This window comes from Drosophila nasuta, chromosome 2L, assembly GCF_023558535.2.
Source record: "Drosophila nasuta strain 15112-1781.00 chromosome 2L, ASM2355853v1, whole genome shotgun sequence".
Lineage (NCBI taxonomy): Eukaryota > Metazoa > Arthropoda > Insecta > Diptera > Drosophilidae > Drosophila > Drosophila nasuta.
Genome location: NC_083455.1, coordinates 15,664,371 through 15,687,652, shown reverse-complemented (window position 1 = coordinate 15,687,652; position 23,282 = coordinate 15,664,371). Strand labels below are relative to the sequence as shown.

At 40.1% G+C, this 23,282-nt stretch overlaps 4 protein-coding genes across 5 annotated transcripts; 1 reads left to right on the top strand and 3 right to left on the bottom strand.

Annotated features, from left to right (window-relative positions):
• Nucleotides 1-562: 562 nt before the first annotated feature.
• LOC132783433 (alpha-aminoadipic semialdehyde synthase, mitochondrial) lies at nt 563-6,362 on the bottom strand. The gene is made up of 8 exons (XM_060788579.1): nt 6,165-6,362; nt 5,952-6,098; nt 4,193-4,369; nt 3,758-4,136; nt 3,117-3,691; nt 1,254-2,409; nt 1,011-1,187; nt 563-951 (listed from the first exon to the last, which is right to left on the bottom strand). Exons 1-8 carry the CDS (start codon nt 6,222-6,224, stop codon nt 833-835), a joined length of 2,790 nt encoding a protein of 929 aa, XP_060644562.1. The 5' UTR covers nt 6,225-6,362; the 3' UTR covers nt 563-832.
• A 310-nt stretch (nt 6,363-6,672) lies between these two features.
• On the bottom strand, nt 6,673-11,741 carry LOC132783434 (homocysteine-responsive endoplasmic reticulum-resident ubiquitin-like domain member 2 protein). The gene is made up of 4 exons (XM_060788580.1): nt 10,839-11,741; nt 9,204-9,784; nt 8,775-9,146; nt 6,673-7,507 (listed from the first exon to the last, which is right to left on the bottom strand). The coding sequence occupies exons 1-4, from the start codon at nt 11,109-11,111 to the stop codon at nt 7,114-7,116; spliced, it is 1,620 nt and encodes a 539-aa protein (XP_060644563.1). The 5' UTR covers nt 11,112-11,741; the 3' UTR covers nt 6,673-7,113.
• Nucleotides 11,742-11,953: 212 nt separating this feature from the next.
• On the top strand, nt 11,954-13,264 carry LOC132783435 (uncharacterized). Its single transcript, XM_060788581.1, has 2 exons — nt 11,954-12,253; nt 12,329-13,264. Exons 1-2 carry the CDS (start codon nt 12,109-12,111, stop codon nt 13,135-13,137), a joined length of 954 nt encoding a protein of 317 aa, XP_060644564.1. The 5' UTR covers nt 11,954-12,108; the 3' UTR covers nt 13,138-13,264.
• A 280-nt stretch (nt 13,265-13,544) lies between these two features.
• LOC132783432 (dual specificity protein phosphatase CDC14C) lies at nt 13,545-22,369 on the bottom strand. Of its 2 annotated transcripts, none has more exons than XM_060788576.1 (7): nt 21,914-22,369; nt 18,120-18,194; nt 17,793-18,058; nt 17,058-17,728; nt 16,168-16,998; nt 15,788-16,099; nt 13,545-15,016 (listed from the first exon to the last, which is right to left on the bottom strand). In XM_060788576.1, exons 2-7 carry the CDS (start codon nt 18,175-18,177, stop codon nt 13,846-13,848), a joined length of 3,309 nt encoding a protein of 1,102 aa, XP_060644559.1. In that variant the 5' UTR covers nt 18,178-18,194; nt 21,914-22,369; the 3' UTR covers nt 13,545-13,845. The 2 variants fall into 2 exon arrangements, with proteins under 2 accessions (XP_060644559.1, XP_060644560.1); XM_060788577.1 differs by having other exon boundaries at nt 14,199-14,348; nt 21,914-22,364.
• Nucleotides 22,370-23,282: the final 913 nt, after the last annotated feature.

The following is a 23,282-nucleotide window of genomic DNA, read 5'->3' as shown; positions in this document are numbered from 1 at the left end:
ATCCGGCATTATTTATGGGCTCGCTAATAATGAAATAATTCCAATTATAGCCCAATACGAATAATATTAGCAACTATGTTCAAATCAAATTATATTGAAGTGTATGTGATATGAATTTTTACTTATTTTTTAATACCACGAATATTTTGTAATCATTAATTATGATTGATTTATTGTGAAACAATCAATTCTCAAATATATTCAGGTTATAAAGATGATTTATTATCATACTTAGCTGAACATTTGAAAGTGACATTTTTTTAAATTGAATTTTCTGCTTAATTCACTTCTCACTTATCGAAAGTTTAAATACTAATAAATGGAATTCAGAAATTCAGAAATAATATATCATCATATATTCTGGGAAAAATTTAAAAAAAAATAGAATATATAAATTTCCTAATCAAAGCATAACTTTGAAGCAACTAGAATTTTGTTTGTGGACTGAAAAACTATCAATGAAACTTACCTTACCATATCCATTATTTTTTATTGAACTTATAAAAGTAGTTAGTCTTATCGCCGCAGACAACTCTCAATAAAAACAGGTAGCACAACAAAGTCCATAAATTGTAGTTTATAAACAACAAATTAGTTACATTTAATCATAATTTCGTAGTAGATAACTTGAACGCAATCATTTAATCGTTTTCCTGCCTCAACCAATATGATAATGGTAAGTACATATCATACGTACTTACATCGCGATAACAAAGTGCAGTCTTATCTAAATTTTGTTTGATGTACGCAACAAGGCAGCAAATAGGTTTATAAATAATAATAAACAAAAGTAGAATCCCAACAAAAGCATTTGAAAGGTAAATCAGGTAAGTTAGTTGAGCCATCTGGATGTCTCCGTGGCAGTCAACCCCTCGGAGCGCAGACGCTGCAACATGGGGCGATATATGTCCGGTGTGAAGGGCAGCAGCACACCGCGTTCTTGGATCTCACCTGCGAGTAGATACGTTTTTATATATACATTTGAAATTTGAAAGTTGTGTTTGTATTACCGTCTAGTATCATTTTGGCTGCAATTGCGGCGGGTTTGCCCACGGTCATGGCCATGGCCGAGTGACCCTGCGGCTGTCCGTAGACCACAAAATTGATGCCACGCTCCTCGCGACGACCGTCGGGCCAGCGAATGCCAACCTCATGGCGCAGCACAACCAAATCACGTTCATCGCGATCTAGAAATAAATAAATATATGCAATAAATAATATATATGCAGTTTAAACCTCTAAAAATTTCATACCGAATGCCAAGCGCTTGGAAAGATAATGACTCAGTGTGTCCAGCGGCGAGTTCAGCTTCACCACAGGCGTCTCATCGAGCAGTCCCAGACTCTCAATGCCATCCACATCGCCCAGACGCTCGACCAGCTTCTGCTTCAGATTCTCATAGAAGATACTCGTGTCGGACATTCCCAACAGATGTGTGACCAGCTGACGCCATGTAACCTCCGGTCCGCTGGGATGCAACAGAGCATGAGGCTCGGGATCAATCAAACCCAGCAGCTGCATGGGCTTAATCGATTCCGAGAAGCCCTTGTAGCGAATGGTGCCGCGCAGCAGCGTGTGTACATCGCGTCCTAAACCATAGAGTGAACCGTACTTGGTGGAATCCCGATTGGGGAAACCCTCGAGGGCAAAACCGGGCAAAAAGTCAAGGCTGCGAGGTGTCGACATCAGTTCACCGCCACCGGAGATTTCCACAATCTGTCCTTGGCTCAGATATTTGGCAGCCGAGAGCGTGTTGAGCAGCACGCCACGCGGAGACCAAGAGAACTTGTAGCGCAGCGCATTATTCGAATGCTCCGGAGCAGGCAAGCCACCACAGTAGCTGACAAAGGACTCAACGACAGCGCCCTTCTCCTGCACCTCGTGTATGCACTCAAGTGCCAGGAGATGATCAATTCCAGGATCCAAACCTACCTCATTCATAATCGTAACTCCATTTGCACGTGCCTCCTCATGGAGAGCGGAAATCTCATCATTCAGATAACTGGCGGTGACCATGTGAGTACGCTCCGCAACGCAGTAGCGTGCAATCATCCCATGCAGACTGTAGGGCAAAAGGGAGATCACCACATCAGCCTTGCCGCACAACTCCTGCAAATGTCCCGTGCTCTCATTGACATCCAAATAGACGCTATCAACGCCCGCATATTGCTGAGCCAAACGATCTGCCTCCTCCTTGACCTGAGAGCACACCGTGATGTTGACGTCCTTCTCGCGATGCAGCCACTCGACGAGGGGCGCCGAGACCATGCCAGCGCCCAGCACCAGGACCTTCTTGTGGGACTCGGAGCGTCCCTCCATCTTGTGGCGCGAGCGATTATTCTGCGAGTCGCGCAGCTCTTGAATGTACTGGAAACCCTCGGTCAGCTCGCCATTGCTTGCGATAATTGCCTAACAATTGAGAGAGCAACAAAGAGAAAGAAAGAGAGAGAGAAAGCAAAGTGAGTGTTAATAAATAGAGATTGCAATGCATTGCAAATAATATACGCCCATTGTGTACTGATAACTGCTGAGAATTTAGGGCTACACAAGTTCAAGTTTAATCAATGATTGCCAATTTACGAAAACGAGATAAGCTCAAGGTATTTTGGTCTTCATAAAACTCTCTTAAAAAAAAGACTCGATCGATAAACAAAATATACTTATTTTCATTCATCAAAATATTGTTTCTCGACACAAACATATTTAATGAAAATTCAACTAAAAATTGTTCAGAAATTTGTTGAACATGTTTATTAAACATGTTTTGCACTCTTAACGCTTATTAAATTTGAATTCATTATGAATAATTTTTCTTAAATAAATAAATTAAATTCCTATCTTCAAATAGCTTAAATATTGCGTATACGACAACTTTATGCAACTTCAATTCTTGAGACTTTTTCATAGCACATAAAAGTATGCTACACTTTTTGTAAAGACATGTCCAATGAAGTAAGAATTTCATATGTGTCTAATTGGAATGTCGATTGCAAATATTGCGTATCAGAACTATGCTTCCATTGAAACTAACTAAAAATAATCTTCCCTAATAAATATAATATCTAATTTAATAGAAAATAATAAAAATAATAAATTTAATGAGCATTTCGACTTACCGACTGTATGGGATAGGAGAACTGTTCATCCTGTAGCCGCTTCTTGGCATCACTCTTGATGATGTCGTGCACATGTGGCGACAGCAGTTCACCAAACAAATCTGTGGACTCTCGTGGCAACTGAGTTGGCATATTATCAATGGAGCAGACGAGCACACCCGGACCCTTGAAGCTCTTGGTGTCCTTATTGCGATCAGCATCATACAGACAGAATGGCGTATCGATTGTGGTGCATTCGTTCATGAACTCAATGGAACCGCCTGGATCAGCGGAAATATCGCAAATGGCGAGCATGCGATGTGGCAAAGCGGGACTTCCCTTACTGGTGGGCAGCCAAGGAGTGTTGGCTGGACGCAGCAGATTCTTGGCATCCGGAATACTGATCAATTTGGGACTGCCGACAGCCCAATAGATGCCATTGACAATAACGGAGGCGTAGGGAGCAATCTTCTGATTGAATGTGGATATATAACGTTCAGGAAACTCATCGTACTCTTTCGCATCGAAGCCGCCGCCTTCGCGACGTTCCAAATGATCCGAACGACTGACTTCACAGCCGTACAACTTATTTTGACCTACAAAGAGAAAAGTAACATAAGAAAATCTTGAATCTTCAATTCCTTAATTCCTTCCAAACTTACTGCCATGCTCTGCCACCTTGCGCAGCATTTCAGGCGGCACATATTCGATGGGCAGCTCGGAGAACACTTCCTGTGCACCTTGCGACACATTGCCCGAACCGGTGAACACAAATGTCAAAGGACCAATTGATTTGGGCATCATGCCCAACGAAATCTCATAGCCACAGTCACGTATCGCCTGTCGAGCCATCGACGAGTTTCGATAATTGTGCGCTGGACCAATGTGCATGAAAGGCGTGTGATGTCCCAACGCCAACAAACGCAGACCGATGCCATGCAGAATATTCACCATGCCAGCGACGCCAGCGTATTTGCCAAAGGCCACCAAACGAGCGCCGCGCTCATCAATAATACGTTCATAGTCGATTAGACGAATTTTCTGTAAATCATCATGATAATTAACACGATATCGCAGTGTGGTAAATTAATGTTTACCTTTTCGAGAATGGCATCCAGCAGCGGCATGTTGGATTCTTGTGCCTTGATCGTGTGCGAGAAGAAGCAATAGGTTTTGCCTGGAATGAGAGCATCGATGGGCACCTGTTTGACGCCAAAGATAACGGAAGCATCGCTGATGTCCTCCTGGATCTGAGCACCAGCTTGCATATATGCCTTACGGAATGAGGAAGCAAAACAGATCAGTCAATAAGTTAATCTTATCGCATCAATAAAGAATTAATCGATTTTTATGCTCGCCATCTATGTGGAAATATTCAAGCTTCGTTATCGCACAATTAATCTGCAAGAGCACTTTAATAGTTTATTGCTCTTTTCAGCATAACAACCAACAATACTGGTTCTGACCGGATATGTGTCATGTGGACAGTAAGCAAACAAATTATAAATTATAAATACATTTTAAATACGATTGCAAACAAACTAATATATTTATTTATGAATTCGAAAATTTGCGGGAACTCTAAATATTTAAGCGAAGAAAGTTTGATTTTAAATAATTTTTGTTTATTAATATTTTTATTTTTTATAAATAAAACCTTGGTAGATTTCCACAGTTGCAGTATATTTTGTACTGTATGGTATATTTTAAATGTAGCACTATATTAATATACCAATTATAGCCTTTAGTATTTTTGGGTATATTAATTTGGTTTATTTTAAGAAGAATACCGCACTGCTTTGCTTTTATTCAAAACTCAACACTCCACTGAAGCTTTCTTACTTGTTTCTTTCAATATTTTAATCAATTTTAAAAGCAATTTGATCAAAACAAATTTATTTGTATTGCATTTTAAAATCTTTAACTTCCCAATTTAAGAAAATTTAATATTATTAAACAAAAGAAATTTAAATTCTCACTTAAATTGGAAATGGAATATTTTAGAAATTGAATTTATTTCACATCATGAAATTAAAATACTCATTATCACTGATTAAATTTCTGAAATATTGACTTTATTATTTTCCACATAATTAAAATAATCATTTTCAAATACATAATTTTCGAAACATAAAATGAAATACACATTATCAAATATAAAATTCTGAATTAATTAATTTATTAATCATTTTCAAATATGTACATAATTGCCATACATTTTTCAATTCACAGTTCTCACTAATAATGCAATAACATTGATCGCATGATTAGTAATCGCATTAACCACAAGTGCGAACATACTGAAATCATGTGCTGCTTGCTAGGCAACACTAATCACAATCTCTAAATTTGCTGCTAAATTTATAAATACATTTTTGTTTTGAAAATGTCAATCGAAAGTTGTTATTGTTTTCAAACTGAAACACGATTATAAATATTTTATCTGCCAAGAAAATCAGTTGGCTATGGGGAAGTATAAATACATATATGCGTAGTATATATATTAACATCCATATATAACAACAATTTGGTCGGAGATAACATGGAATTAACGTTGGCTTCCACAGGCTGTTGACTGCAACCAAGGCCAACAATTGCCAAATTTATAGCACACACCCGAAAAGCTTATCTTCCACAACGCACAACAACACTTTTACGATACACCCCACTTTTTGTATAGTATATACCGCATATGGTAGTATATTATAAGACTATGATATTTTTAAAGATGCGCTTATTTGCATCTCACAAAAGCAACAACACTTTTACGACACACCTCACTTTTTGTATACCTAATATACTAAATAGTATATACCACTTATAGTAGTATTTTATAATACTATGAGATGTGCTTACCTGCATGGGATAAGCGCGTCTATTCGAAGGCTGAACGATAACCTTGACACCTTGCTTGACCAACTTTTGCACATGCGTGGGTCCAAATGGAGCACGTCGCTCCCACACCGATTGATCCTCTCGCCTGATGGCAATCACACGTCCATGCTGCAGATCACATTGAATAAGAAGATATATGCGTATAACGAATTACGCCCCCCCGGAGTAACTTACATGACGATGACGAGCGAAGGCGGGCGCGAATGTTGCGCGCAATTGAGACGAACGCCACATTGCAGATTACAGTGCGAATGCAAAAATATATGTGTGTAGAAATATGAATATCACGAGATGAAGTCGAAATTTTGATGCCAACGCTGATGCACCATCCGTTAACTTCGAGCACTCGCAGCGATCTAAACCCCGAGCGAGACGACAAACGACGCGCCCTCTATCAGCAGCCGGAGAAAAAGGCCGAACGGACAGACGGACGGACGGACAGGCGGACGGACACAGTTGGCTGGACGAGTAGCGCGATAAGGCGACTTCAAAGAGCATTGTAAACCTATGTGGAAGAAACAGAGAATGTGAGAACGCTCTTAATTCTGTGCTTGTGATTGGCTACTTACGCATAGTGAAAGTGCTGCCGCCTGCCGACGACAGCTCAAAAATTTTCCATTCACAAAAGTTTCCATTGAAGAAAAGCCGATCGATAATGAAATTGGAAATACAAAATTACAAAAATTTGTTTTTTTTTGCTGTTATTTTTCTTTTTTATTTATAATTGCAATTCATCGATCGATTTCTCATAGTTTCGTCTAAAACACTATAGCTTGTGTTCTATATTATTCACATCAAAAACAAATTTCCTTATCACTAAAAAAATGACTAAAACTACTAGGGGTGGAAAGTGGGGGATCGGGGAGTGGATAGATAGATAGATCTCTGTGCTTCACATCTACATACACAGACTGGGGGAGATGTTAAAGATATAAATATACAATAATTCACTTCTATAGCTAGATAAACAGATATTGCAAAAATTCAAATATTGCAAAATAATAACATTTAATAAAAGGGGGAAAGTATATTGTATTTCTTTTTGGGTGTTGTTTGATTTTTATTTTTTTGGGAGAGAATTGGAGGCCACAAAGAATGCGATGCAGTTGGTCAAGTGTGCCTTTTACAGCGCTGGCGCCTCGGGCAGCAGCGATGTGAAGAACGTTATGACAAAAGTGCGCACTATGGAAATCACAGAGTTATTGGCATTTGCCGGCTCAACAACAGCGGCAGCAACGGCCGCAGCCTCAGCGGCATCAGCTTGATCCGCACCACCAGCAGCACTTGCCGCTGCCGGTGTCGCGGCTGCTGCCTCGTCCGCATCCTGTCCAGCGGGTGCAGCTGGTGCCGGCTCGGCTGCAGCTTGTGGATTATTGTCACGCTCAACGGCAGCATCCATCATGCGTTGTATTTGCTGCACTGCAGCAAAGGCGGCTGCATCGTTGCCAGCATTGTTATTCCTATTGATGTTGTTGTTGTTGCGCTCGCGACGTCGACGCAAGATGCCAATGTGATAGCTGTAAAGAGGAAAATGTTTAGTAAACTTTTCTAAGTGTTTGCTTTAATTTTATATCTTGAAACTTCTGCTTAGAGAAAAAAGCTCAAATGAGACCAAAAATATATGCTTTTGTTTGTTTTCGAAGTATGAGTTTTCTTTAGTTTTAAGAGCCACAGAAATAGCAGTCAGCAATTTGACCAACCACTTCAAGCTGGAATGTTTATGGCTGCCAACTTGTCAAATTAAATTTTCTTAGCTTTATATTAGATTTGTATCGTTCTAAAATATTAGGTTTGCTTTTTGAATTTTAAAAGTTATTTTTTTATATCTTGTAATTAATAAAACATTTAAAAATTGTCTCCAAATACATGAAAAGTTACTCAACAATTCTATTCTATCTATTTATCAATTTACGGCAACTCTTTGTGATTGGGAGTAATCAAGTGCAATCCAATTTACAACAAAGGACGCTAAGAGAAAACACAGAGTGAAGCAAAGCTAAAGTCGAGTGTGCTCGACTGTGAGATACCCGCTACCCATTTTGAATAAAAGCAAAAGATTACGGCATTTTTCTCAAAATATATCGAACTACAAAAAATACTAAAAATATGCCAGACGGCACAATATACCAGATTGTCAGCCAAAACAACTAAAAGCCTTAGTAAGTAGGCGTTTTTGCCCATACAAAAGTATTTCTTTAATAAGTTCCACAATTTTTATCTGATCGCAAATTTTCAGGAATCACAATTACTAGCTTTAAAATTACACTTGGTTTTAGATTTTTGTTGCTTTGCGGGGGCGGAAGTGGGCGTGGTAAAAATTTGAAACAAACTTGATCTGCGTGCAAACATAACAAATGCTGTCGAAAAAAAATTATAATCTCTTAAAGTCTCTGAGATCCAGTGTTTCATACGGACAGACGGACATATGGACATGGCTAGATCGTCTCGGCTGCCTCCTTCTACCTGTTACATAAAAACCCATCCTATGCTTTCTTAGGTTCAATTCTAAAATTTATCTTTAAGCGCATAATAATGAGGGAACTAGGTGAAGTAACCGTTAAGTGATTACTATTGAAAAATAGACCACTAAGCTAAGTGGAGCAATTTAGGTGATGAATTCGTTCTTCAGTTCTTTTTTGGAGTGTTATCGCTATGTGACATAAATAAGTCACTAAATAAATTGCGGTACCATGTTTAGTGTACATTTAAATGCTTCTTTGTGAATTCTAGCACTGAATAGGGCAGCCGTTAAGTGTTAACAGTTGTCTTCGAAAATGTACTCACAGATAAATGCCGCTTGCGATGAGCAGCACCAACAAACAACGCATGGGCGACGAATTGAAGTACAAGACGGTCGCAAAGATGGCCAAACGTGTAAAGCTAAAGAAACTGTCCAGCCAATCGCGCATCTCTGGCTCCTCCTGTATATTGACGAAATTGGGACCATCCACTTGACGGCCAGCTGCCGCTGCTGCAGCTGGTTGCAGACCAGCTGCGGCTGCCTCATTGGCTGCCTGTGCTGCTGCTGCAGCGCCAGCTGGCACCGCGGCTGGATCAGCCTGTGGGACACTCATCATGTGGGGTATCACAGGCATGTTTTGCAACAACGGATGCAGCATGGGCAACGCTGGACCAGCATTCTGTGCACCACTAGGACTGCAAATTGAAAGCGAGATTAGTATGGCAGACTTTAAGAGTATAATGTAGACTCACCGTTGCATCACTTGCTGCATGTATTGGGCATAACAATGCTGTATCCAGGCATTGGTGAGCAACGCCTGTTGCTGCTCTTGCGTCAGATGCGTCATTGTGGACACATTGACGGCACCGTAGGCAGCTGCTGCTGCCGCTTGATAGGCAGCCAAGTGATACGCATGATTTTGCATGTTGGGATCGGTCAGGTGTTGCATCCATGGGTACTGTTGTTGTTGCTGTTGTTGTGGCTGTTGCTGTAATTGCTGATAAGGAATTTGAGCAGCAGCAGCTGCAGCTGTAGTCGATACATGACGTTGTCTAAGCTCGTTATCATTGGTATTATTGGTCTCCAGACGTGGCGTGGCATTAACATTGGCATTTGCGGTGGCATTTGTGTTTGTATTGGCATTGACGCCGTTGTCCTTTGCCGGCGTTGTCATTGCCTTATACGGCGGCTTTGTCAAACTTCTGTTGACGCAGACCAAGTGAAAGATGTGATGCTGTTGATAAACATCTTTGTAGCTGCGTATGACCTCCGATAGCTTCTGTGTATCGTTCACCAGTTTGCCCGAATAGATGAGCTTTTGGTCTTTGATTTCCTGCAAATTGCACAAAACAAAACATTTCAATTAGTCCATGAACATTGAGAAGAGATGATGTAACTGAATGACGTGTCAGAAATGCGACTCACAATGTGCAGATGATGCAATTTATTAAACAGCAAAGTAATAAATAGAAAGAGACTCTGCTTGAAAGCAAAGCTAACTTTCGAATAATTTACAATATTTATTTTCAGTTTTCGCTGATAAAACCGAATATAAGGTTGTCATTTCCTCTAGCAAAAAAAGATAAGCAACGATCTGATTTCGCTTTCCATCATTGAACAGATAGATAAGATGAAACAAACAATATTATTTATAAGATGAACGAAACCTATTTTTGAAATTTAATTACTTAAGGTTTAATAACTATACTTATTCAATAGAAAATGTAAATGTTTTTTTACGCCTAATTAATAAATCATTAAGTTAATGCTAAATTTGCTAGTCATTAAATCATTCATTTATCGTTAAGCCATTGACAGCAGAACTAATTAAAGCAATAGCTAGAATAGTTTGGTTGGCCAAGAAAATTGTCGAGTTCGCTGAACTAATTAATATTTAGCCAATGGGCATAAATTTGCATATGGAACAGCTAAATTGTTTGTTTTATTCCATTTTGTGTGTTATCTAAAGTTGAGCTTAGGCGCACTGATTTTCCATAAAGCGTGACGTGTACTTGGAGCACAATTGCAAATTAAGACGCAAATGGCAGAAAGCACTCGACGTTGGAGTGCAAAAGATATATTATATATACAAACAATATTAAAAGATTGACTGACAGAACGTTGCTGATAAGATACACTCGGTGAACGGAGAAAACGATAGCGACTAACGAATACACTACGATCAGATAAATGTGACCGGCTTGCGTGATTATTTGTTAAAATGAGAGAACGTAGGCAAGGCAAACTCTCGCACTGAAGCTGTATAAATATAAAAAGAAAGAACAAAACACCTACTGGTCACAAATTCAACACGTGAGTCAGTGAAAACCGTAATTAAATAACATAATAATGTAAAAATTAGCAAGTGTGTGAGTGTGTATACATACCGGCTTGCCGGGATACACCATAGACAGCTGCTTCTTTAGCCGCTCCACGGTCCAGCAGAGATCGCTCTCGATGTTCATGTCATCGTATTGCTGATTTGACGATTTAATTAAAAGCCTAATGCTGCTGACGCCGCTGCCGCTGCCGGTGTTGCTGCCAGCAGCGCTGCTCCCAGCAGTTGTTGTTGTTGTTTTGTCTCGCGCAGCATCATAACCAGCGGCCGTTGCCGCAGCTGGCGACGGCGACGGCGTTGTGGCTGTGCTGCTATCATCCATTGTTGACCCTCACCCTCCTCCTCTCTTCCTTATTCTTCCCGTACTACTTTCTATTGCTGCTTGCTAATTGCTGTGCACGAATATTCGTCAAACGAATTATTAAAGCAATAACAAAACCAACACAAACAGGCGATGTTGTGGTTGTTATTGGGGCGCAGCAGCAGCGACAAGTGTTTTTTCCTTCTCTTTTTTTTTTTTTTTGTTGTTTTTGGTTTTCTATTTGTAGTGAGCTGATGATTTGATCGTCAGCAAAGTTGTACACAGTATGTTTTGCTCTTCTAATGCACTAACACTACACTATATTTGATACTTGTTGTTGTTATTGTGTGTAGACTTCAACTTCCACGGTCACTTCCTTCCTCCGCTGGAATGAATGAGTTTTTTTCGTTTTTTTTCTGTCGACAACAAATTTTGGTATTCCAGATTGTTGTTGTTTTAGGGTGTACAAAAAACGTAGCTGTTGCTGTGTTATTGCCCCGTAGACGTAGTGCATTAAATTGAGAACTATTTGTTCGATTATGAAACGAATTTCCGAGAGCAGTTCCCGAACTGTGAGCTGAGCAAAATAAATAATCAAAGTCCCATCGTCGTCTGTCTGACCAGCAACACTTGTTTTTTTTTTTATATTTGATACACTGGGCAGGGTTGCTTTGATGCGGATGGCGTTGCCACTCTTATCAACATGACGTGTAGCTAAATGTTTGGCCAGCATTTATATTATTAATCTCAAATAAAAACTATAATAAATAAAGAAATATATATAATGAAGATATTTATAAATATTTTGCTAATGTCTACTAAAAAGATATTTTAATAGAATTAATTTTCTTCTATACTCAGGCAAAATTAGTACTTAGGCTGCTGCACGACTGGCCACACTGACAATCATAGAATAGTTTCAAAGTCTGGGCATTTTTACATATGGTGACCACCGATAGCGTTCCAAAAAAAGTCGCGACTGAGTATAATCATCAAAATTCGTATAATTTTGGCATCCATGGAACAAAAATCAAGTGTTTCGGCGTTACAAGAGTTTTGCGCCAAGGCGAAAACTGGCAATCCAGTTTACGATTTCATTGACGGCGAAGAAGGTGGTTACATTTGCAAAGTTGTGCTCATGGATACCGAAGCCTTTGGAAATGGTATAAATCTAATTTTCTGTAAACTGACTGTATAATTAGGATTATTCAATAATAATGTAATTTCCATTTCCGTAGGACGCTCTAAGCGGGATGCCAAGCATTTGGCAGCTGCCAACATAATGCGTAAACTGCGCAAGCTGCCCGGCTTTGACAGTTTGGGCAGCACTGCTACAGTTTGCAACAATAATGTCGACGACAGTGTGCAAAATGAGATGGCAAACATGAACCGCGACATGCTGAAAGAGTTGCGCGACTATTGTGTGCGTCATGACATGCCATTGCCCACCATTGAAATTGTGCAGCAGAGTGGCCAACCCAACGCCCCCGAATTTGTCGCCTGCTGCTCGGTGGCTTCGATTAAACGTTATGGCAAATCCGATAGCAAGAAAGATGCACGCCAACGTGCTGCCATCGAAATGCTGTGCATCATCTCCACCTCGGATACAATCAGTAATGTGAATGCCTCCACAAATTTGGTTAGCACCAAGCCACAAAATGCCGACTTGGACGCCGACTTGGAAGATTTGGAAAGCGAGAGGCGTCGCAAATTCAAAACATATCGTGAACTAATCGACGCTGGTGGCGATGATACGCGAAATATCAAAATTAGCGATCGTCACAATTATTTCAAGAGCTTTTATCCAGCATTAAAGACGGCTGCCTTCGATGTCATAAATTCCCAGGAATACTTTTCTCAGAAGGAGCAGCTAGACGAGTTGTTGGATGCCTTAAAGTTAACGTCGAAAGTTAGTCAATTGGAGTCGACGTCTATGGAGCCTCTGTTGCAAATCGAATTGAAATGCGATTTGAATTGTCTGTTCATTGGATTGGAGAGCGTGATCTATAAGCAAATTATACAATATTTGCGAGAAATGTTAATTTAGGCGACTCACATTCGATACTATAGTCACATCTCATAATTTATAACATTAGGTATATTTCAACTAATACTTAAAACTAAATAAACGTGTTATTTACAGACTACACAGTATGTACATACATCATATATATATATATATATATTTGCTTAATTAATACAAAAAAAATACAATGTGTATAAATGTGAAAGCGAAAGATTATTCATTTTTCATTGTTTGATTTGTTAACTTTGTACAATTCAGTTTTTATTTGCATTAATTATTGCATTGTTGGAGAAAGGAACGAAACCGCGTACTCATTTTTTTATTAATAATATACAAATGTGTTTTTTTTGCTTAACTACAACTACAAACTAATTGTAATTTGTGGGATTCCCCTAACTTAAAATACTAAATGATATTGCAACAACAAAATTGAAACAAAATGTGTTCATCTTTTTTTATTTCCAAATCCATAAAAAGTAATAGAGATTAGGTAAATCGATAAAAAAAAACTCGCTTCTCGCTCCTATCGATGTAATCGAATTCACAGTTATCGAAGGCAATCTTTTAGCGGTTTCATTCCCATCTCCTCTTGAATTACGTATCCGCCGTGTTTTCTCTTATTTAATTTTTTTTTGTTGAGGTTGTGGGAGCTGGTTTTGTAAATTTTTGCTAAAACACTAAAAGAATTTTGGAGATTTACACGAATTAATTAATGTGGCAAAAAATAATCTAATAGCTGATCTTCTTGCGCAGCTTAAGATGCTGTTGTTGCTGCTGCTGCTGCTGCTGATGATCGCGATCGCGTTCCTGGGTCAAACGGCTGCCACCTCGTGTCAATTGTTGTTGCCACGGCAATGTGGGCGGTGCTGTGGGCGTGGGAATCCCCGAATTCGATGCCGATGTGGAGGCCGACGAACCAGATTCAGCGAAAATGCGTCGCGAAAGTCGAAAACTGCCACCAGATCCTGAGCCGCCTCCTAAGCTGGTTGTTGGCGTGCCACATTTGCTGCTGCCATTGTTGTTGTTGTTGTTGTTAAGGTTGCTGTTGCTCTTGCTGGCTGCTGCTGCGGCGGCTGCTGCAGCGACACTTGTTTTGCGCAACAATTTCGTGTTGTACTCGTCGCATTTGTCCTTCTCGATGCGTGTGGAGCTCAGGGAACGTTTGCTACGCTTGCTGCCCAAATTGAAGTTGTGTTGATGCTGATGTTGCTCATCGCTAAGCTGCCTTGTGTCTGGGGGAGGAGGTGTAGAAGAATGCGTGGAAGAATTACTCAAATTGCAGATGTGTTGCTGGTTGTTGTTGTTGTGATTGTTGTTGTTGTTGTGGTTGTGATTGTTGTTCAAATTGGGTATCTTTGATTTGCCCGTAACATTGGCTGCTGTAACGCTTGTTGTTGATGCTGCCGCTGTTGCTGTCGTTAGCGGATTCGAGTTGAGATCAAGCGTGGCAGATGAAGAGCGTGTTGCAATGTTGTAGCAAGCAGCAACAGTTGCCACCGTGGGTATCGCAGACACATCACGATAATAACGCGCTGTTGCCACGGTGCACGGTTGCTGCTGCTGCTGCTGCTGTTGTTGCTCCCCCGTTCCCGACCCTGAACCCGACCCTGACCCCGCCCCCGTCGTTGCAACACCAGGTCGCTGAAAGCGAACACGCGATCGACCACGCAACGTCATGTGATGATGCGAACTGCGCGAAACGCTGCTTCGAATGGGCGGAATTGTTGCCGAGCTGCCAGCAACGCCAATCGGAATTTTACTCTCATTGATAGTGGCATAAGATTTCAATTGTTTATCGCCAACAGCAACAGGCTGTTGCTGCTGCTGCTGTTGTTGCTGTTGCTGTTCTTCTCGCTGCAGCTGTTGTTGTTCCGCTTTGCGCAAGTGTTTCAACTCCATTCTGTCAAATGTTTGCATGGTGTGGAGAAGGGAAGGAGAGCGAAATATTGTGACCAAAGACCAGAGACAGAGAAATATACAACAGAAAGAGAGAGAGATAGGGAGAAAGGAGTGTAAGCTGAGCGGAAACCAATGCAATTCTACAACATCATCAACAACAACTTAACACACACACACAAAAAAAGTAGTTGGCCAAAGGAAAAAATAATATCGCAAGCTTGAGATAATTTTGGTTTTATTTTTTTTTTTGTTTTTATGCATGCACAATCAAATTGTAAGAATAATTTAAATAAAAAAAAGGAATTTTGTAAGTATAACATACTTGAGAAATACAACACAATATCAGATAATATTATTAGCTGTTACAATTAGTTGCGTCGCTCAAAACTCAAAATTTTGAACTTTGTTTTATTTTGTTAGAAATGTGCAAAAATTTTGCTGTTAGCGGGTTTTTTTTTTGGGGGAAAAGGAATGCTAAATTAAAATTAATTTAATATTAAATGAATACTTGCTTATAAAATATTTACAACTGCCGTACGAAAAATATGTGCAACAATTGGACGAGAACACCACACTAAATATCAATAATAATCATAAAGGGGAAAAAATACAAATGCTAAGAGTAAAAACCGACAAGAGAAACTCAATTCAAATATATATAACAAAAGTGTGTTAATTGCTCTTGAAGCTAGCCAATTGAACTTGTGGATATAAAAGGGCTGGTGCTTAGTGGGCGGAAGGGGGCCGGGGGCGAGTGGTGGACGGCACTTACCTTTTGCTATAGATGGCCAGACTGCGAGTGCGACTAGCCGTCGAGTTGGTCTGCACATTGTTGTTGTTGTTGTTGTTGTTAGTGCTATTATTGTTACAGTTATGCATGGAGTTGCTTAGATTATTGTAGTTGTTGTTGTTGTTGTTAAGGTTATGTGATGTTGTTGCCGCTGCTGCCGTTGTTGTTGTGGCTGTTGTCGTTGTCACCGCCTTGAGAGGCAACGATGTCGTCGTGGACATGGCAACCACATTGTTGTTGTTCCGAAATGGCTGAGACCGAGCGCGCGTATGCCGCAGATTGCTGTCAATTTCACTAAAAGCAAAAGCACACACAAAATATTAAGTATACGCAAGCAAAGTTGTTATCCCTTAACCACTTACCTTGTGCCCGCTGCTGTGTTACTGGCACGCGAATGATGCCGCCGCAACGCCTTGATTTGATTCAGTTTATCGCCCTGCGTCTGCGCCTTGCTCTTCTCGAGCGCCGTCTGCGTCATGCGCACCGATGAGGCAATCGTATGGCGAGCCGCCTCAAACACATTGGCACTCGGTTTGCGCAGCTTCTTCTCCGTGCAACTGCCCACGGCATTTGGCTCCAAGACAAGATTGTTGCCATTATTGCCACTATTGTTATTGCTGCTGCGCGAGGCGGCATTAGGATTGACCAGACGACGCAGCGAGGTGGCTATGATCGTTGGCTTGTTGGCGCTCGATGGCGATTTGCGGCGTCGCGTTGAAATCGTGTAGCTGGTGGTGGAGCTCAACGGTTGATCGGCCGCAGCACTTGCAGTGTCCGTATCATTGTCGCTGACATTGCAATTCGTTTCGTCCGTCGACTGATAGTGCAAATCCTGCTCCTGCAATTCCAGCTGCCGTTCGGATAGCTCATCATCGGTCTGCTCCCCGCCACCATGAACGCCACCGCTGCCGCTGTAGCTATTCGCATCCAGCGTGTCCTGATCATGCAAATGCATTGTGTCCACCCGCTGTGAAATGCCCTTGACGCGTGTCAACAACAGATCCACATGGTCAAAGGGACTCGCCGAGGATTGCTGTTGCTGTTGCTGCTGCTGTTGCTGCTGACGCAGTTGTTCGTTCTCCACCAGTTTCGTCTTCAGATCCAAGCTATAGATGCCATACTTGTGCTGCAGCATCGGCAACGAGCTGCGGCGTCGCATGCGCTCGCCCTCCGACCACAACCAACTCTGCTTGCTGCAAACAATGAAGAACAATCAATAAATTTTCTTTAATATATGAATTCATTAGCTTACTCCTCCATCCATTGCTGCTGATGGCCAATCACAGAGCCAGGACGACATAAACGCAGCCAAGCGATAGCCTCCAGTGCACTAAACCCGTAATGCTTCATGATGTAGGCGCCAATCAAGCTGCCCGTGCGTCCCAAGCCCGCCTTGCAATGCACCGCAATGGCGCCCTTTGTCGTCTCGCAAATGTTTAGGAATTTCTTGAGTATGACATCGCTCGGCGTGCTGCCATCAATGAAGAACAGATCCCTGTGATCGAAGCCAGCATTCTCGAACGACGAAGCATGATACACTTTGGCATTCAGACGTATCACGGTCGTCACAAAGTTATCCCGAAAATAGCTAAAATAGCGTTCGGGTGCATGGCATGGATAACCGTTGGGTAGCGTCTTCGACTTTTGATGTGGCCCACAGAAGGCGATAAACTTCTGGGGGACAATCCAATTGAAATCGCCGTTTTCGACACGCTCAAAATACTCGTACTCCTCTGCATCAAAGTCATTGAAATTGAAGAAGCCCGCCTGCAGGCCCTTGTGTATGGCATTGAGGCAGTCGAGCAGCGAGATCTTAAAGCTACTGGGTCCATAGCTGGCATCACAGAACAGCGTATACGCTGGCAAATCGCCGGCAACAAGTAGTTTATATGCCTCTGCTGGTGACTTGTTCAGGTAGATTATCTGTGTAAAATATTCACATATATATTATTGCTCTATTTCACATATTTGCAGCAAATACACTTACTGCATACGAACCAATCAGGTAGGCCGCATTTAGACGCTTCGCCGGATTCATTGAGGTGTAGTGCACGATTTTCTTGTTCGCGTGCCCCTTGGCACTTAATTTCGTGTTGAGCTTCATGCAGTAGCGATATAGTATACACAAATTGAGTGGCCCAAAATCATTGTAGAAATTCTCATACACAAACTCCTCATCGATGTTGAAATAATGTGTGTTCGCCGTATTCTTTGGTTTGATATTCTTCTTGAATACCACAAAGTACAAGCGATCTGCAAAATTTAAATCTGTATTAGAGCCATATTTGGAATGAATTTATTCAAGTTTTCTTACCTGGTTGTATCTCGGTGGCACAAGCCAAGAGATCCGAGTTGTCGTCGTCCAGCATCATGTTTAGTTTTGTGAAGACTGTGTGTGTCATAAATAATGCGATAATAAACAATTATTATTTATTGCAGTAGTGTGTTTAAACACAAAACAAGTTACGAGTACACCGCAAGCAAAGCCCACACACACACGCCCTCCACAAATGCTTCCGCTTCTTTCCATAATAAATAACTATTATTTCAAAAAAAAAAAAAACAACTCATTTTTTTCCGTCTTTTCATCTTAAGCTAATAAAATTCGCCCACTCTACTGACTTTGCCTTTATTGGACAGAGTAAATGCTGTTTTCCGCAAAAGGTTTTTTTCTCCTATACATATAGACACACTTTCAAATATATAGAGATATATATCTACATTTGTGCACGTATAGTCATAAAAAATATAGTGAAAAACATGTGTTCAATATATGCGAATTGTCCTCCTTTGCCGACAAGGGACATTTGAAGCACCCTCGGTTGTATTTTTGCCCTATTTGCCCCACTTTTTCTTGCTGCAATCTGCTTCTGTGTGTGTGTGTGTGTATGTCTGTGTGTGTAGCCATAGGTGATGGCTATATTGATATGCATATAACCATCAAGCCGTCAGTCCACACGTCAGGCAGTCATTTGCCGACATCCGCATCCTAATAAACAAGGCGAAAGGCCATAAAAAGTACAATAACAATTGCAAAACCGACTATCAAATGCGCTTTTATGAACAGTCTAAGGAAATACTTTGTCAACAACATCAAAGTTCGTAAAGTAACTAAAGGGAAAGAAACTATTTGGTTCATGATCTATATTTCTCTCCCTACAGAAATGTATTAAATGGAAAAAAATAAGAAATATAAAGAAATTAAATGGTATTCACAAAATGTGTTTATTTTGACAATAAATAAATAAAATAAAAATACTTTATTTTAAGAGAAATCAAATTGAAAATAGTTCGAATTATAAACATGAGTTTATATCCAATGAGTCTCAAATTTGGTGATCATTTTATTTTCAAATCTATCCTTATTTAAAAATAATCCCACATCGAAGTAATTACGTTTTAAAAGTGTATCTTTCTACCAAGCAATAGGACCTAATCCATGTGAAGATACTCTCCAAACTATTGTGTATCGATTTGACATAACTTTTTGACACAGAACTTGTAACTAGTTAAGGGGAAGCCCCTCTTCTAGTGCTTCAAGCCAGGCAAACACACAGCTGATGGGTCTCAAAGGCCCTTTTCTCATTCCCCTCAGACAAAGTTTATGATGTTGGCCCGCTTGGAATGGACGGAATGTGTGTCGTTCACACACTTTCACGCACACTCATCCATCGTATAGTATATGCACATATGTACATAAGTACATATGCACTTATGTATGTATTGTCCATAGAACTGTATTATAATATTCGATTTTATGCAAATTTTTAACCTTTCAGCTTAGTCATAGTGAACGAAAGAGCAGTTGGCGTGCCGTTCGCTGGATTTTGAGTTTAGGGACCTACGTTTCCTTTTCCGGATTGAAAAGTTTAAAAGTCAAGCGAGTCGGAGCGCACCTTTAATGCCGGATTCGCATGTCAGAGGGCAAGAGTTAAAACCAAAGCTAAAGATAGATTGCAATCAGCCCCCAAGACTATAAAGACACACACAAACAAACGTACAACGTGAACTCAATGTATACTGCAAGTATGTAAGGCATGCCAAGGAATGTAAATACATGCCTCGATAAGTGCTTCAGTAAATGGGTGCGAAATATCATTAAATGGGTGTAGATTCCACACTGTGTAGAATATAAGAAGTTGCAGCGTAATTTACTCTAAACTGAAAAGTAATCCTAACCATTTTTAACCTATAACAACTGTTGAGAGTGATGGATTACCACATAAATGGGTAAATGGGTATAATAATAGTTGGAATATAATCATTTGAGCAATCTAAAAGAATCATAATATCATAATTTCTTTGCAAACAAATTTAAATTTCAGCATTTCGTCTAAGTCGACATATTTTTTAATAAAATCATGTAAAACTATTTTAAGTAAAATAATTTATTATACTAGTTTACTACTTTGGTGCTAAACTACTAAATAAATTAATATCAAGTAAAGAAAACAAGTAGTTCTTTGACACTAATGTATTTAGCTTTATAATAACGATTTTATCTTGACGAAATTTTATCAACAGTTTACTTTGTGGTAATAAATCAAGTTAAATTATTTGAAGTAAATGAAAGTACATTATTCGAAAATCCTCTACGAGTTTTCAATAGCAAATAAATTGACAGTTGATAGATTGTATGTTTATTGATAATTATTTCATGGACAGTTGGGTTCTGTATAAAAGACCTTAACCTCCACATAACCTATAAATGAGCAGCTCTATGCGACAGGTAAAAGCGATGCAAGTTCAAACAAAAATACATACATATGTGTAAATAGCCCATACAATATCCACACACACACACACAAGCATTTTGTATTTTCAGCTATTCTTTGCTTATTGTGTCGCGAACAGATCGATCAGTTCTCTCTCGCTCTCACTTCAATGCGATGAATGAAAGGTTTAAATAGAGCTGTGGAGTGCCAACGCGCCAAAATAACATGCATATCTATGCTATGCGTGTGTGTGTGAATGTTTATGTAAGTAAGATAAGTGCATATATGAACATTCCACGTGACGACAACAAAGCATATCTCCAAAAACAATCTCTCTCACACACACAGAGTCTTGCAAGCGCACACTCATGCAAGTGCTTATCGATACACTCACACACATACACACAGCGCAAGTAAACATTGAAGGGGAGGCAAAATAAAAAGAAACAAATAAAAGTGTCACAGTGTCCACAAACTGCATTGAAAGCGGTTTGTGTGCTTGTTGGTGTATGTGTGTGTTGTTGAATTTATAGTTGAAACTTAAAGCTAAACTGAGCTAAGCTGGGCGCAGTAAAACAATAAGCATTTAAAACAAGTTTTTAAAAATAGCCCAGCCACATGTGACGTCACCAACAATAGCTTAAGAACAACACACAATATGGTGCACACACAAACCTACAAAATAAAGCTACTCTCTGTTTGTCAACGTTTAAAATGAATGGCGATGGCGCGATGGCGATGTTCGTCGTCGCGTCCGTTTCAAAAGTTAGTTGTCAGTTTTTGTTCAAATGAACGCAGCAGCGGGCAGCGCTGTTGTCGGTCGAAGCAGAGATTTTTGCCGCGCGCATACCATACACAAACACAGCCAACAATTTACAACTACAATAACAACGGCAGTTCTCCCCCCAAACAAGTCTCCACCCCGTCAATGATGCCTTTTTGTTTTTTTCTTTACAGTACTGCGCATGCCGTGTGTAGGCTCTCTCTCGCTCTTCCGCTCTAGCGCTCTCAAAAGCGCTATGCTTTTCTCTCCGTCATTTACACTTGTTCATATTTAAGCATGAGTGTGTGTGTGTGTGACTGTTTATGTGTGAGAGTGCTAGTGTTGTATTAATAAAAGCAACCAACGCACTTTTCTTCAAAATCCAACAACACAAAATGAAACTGAAACGCGAAATGGTCGGAAGAAGACGTTTGTTGTTGTTTCTGTTGGTGGCTTTGGGTGCTTTGTGTACTGCGTAATCAATTTTTAGGGTATAACGTCGCTTTTCTGGACTATTTTCGTTGTAAAAGTTCTTGAGAGTGGACTGCAAGTTGCGGGGGGTTGGGGGCTTGTAACAGTTGCACAGTTGGCATACACATACATACATATACATTCATGTATTGGACTCACCTAAATATTGTTGGATGTATAGATATGCACAGCAGGATGGGGCAAAAGCAGAAGTAGCAGCAATCGTACAACACACACCATGGAACTAGAAATTTATATGTGACAAAAAATTCTTGGAGGGGAAGGGGACTCTGCAAAACCAACAGCACCACACAATGTTTTTTCCTGTTTTTTGTTTTTTTATATGCGGGTTTTAACTACAAATTTAGATGACACAAAATTTTCAAAGCACAAAGCATCTAATACATCATTACTTTTGTTGTTGTTGGGTTTTTTAATTTCTTAACAGCATTCTCAGTGTTAGAATATCGTGTAGGTTTTTTGCTTCGTTTGCGTTTTATGTTTTTTCTTGTGTATATTGTTTTTAAATATCGTAACGTTTCTCTCACAAAAATAGGCGTTGCGGTCCGAGTTTCAAAGGCGTTTTCGACTGCTCTGCAAGAGCTCCCAAAGTGAACTGACAACTCGTTGCGGCGTTGGCGCTTTTTCCGCTTAGCTGTGTGTGTATGTGTGTGTGTTTGATACTTGCCCCATACGACCACTAATGCCGTGTTGGCGCTGTACAAATATACCAATACTGTGATAACCGATTCAATTTTACTCTCTCGCTCTCTCGAGCCCCCGCATATTCAACCGAACCAGGGTTGATTTAATACTGTTATCGCATTGCCAACCCAACTTGCGGAGCAGCTTTGCCAACCGGATGTTTTATACACTGATCAGAATATCCGTTGAATTTAAATTCAAATTAAATAATTCTGCAGCATATGGAGAATGTATTACAATCATGCATTATTTTTTAAGATTAATAAATAGTTATGATACGAGTAGCAATAGCGAACTTAATTACTTACCATCCACTCAGCTGACTTTGTGGATGCTGTGTCTGCAGTTCACTCTGTGCAGTCATTGTGGAATGTATGCATTTTTGTCCACAAACATAACGGGCCCCAGTCAGGTACAAATATCCTCCTCTCGCTCTTACGCATGCAGGAATTAGTGTTGAGCATTCACTTGTTGCTGATCAAGAGAGCGGTTCTCTTTGAATGGATGCTCTTTGTAGCTACGTGACTGAACCGGGAGTTTGTTATGCATTTTTTTGATGAGAATTTTATAAAATCGCAGTAAGATCAATAAAAATTCCGGTATGTTTTAAAATGCTTAAATATTTTAATATTAATAGAACTTTTCTATTAAAGAATTAATTTAATTGCAGCGCGCGAAACGCAATTTGAAATTCAATGAAATCTTGCATCTTGCGCTCTACTTTCTGGCTTCCACTCTTTCTTCCGCGCTCTTTTGTTGGCCTCTCACTTAAAGTATCTGAAATACTTTGTGGGCCCGAAGAACAGGCAAACCGCTCGTCACG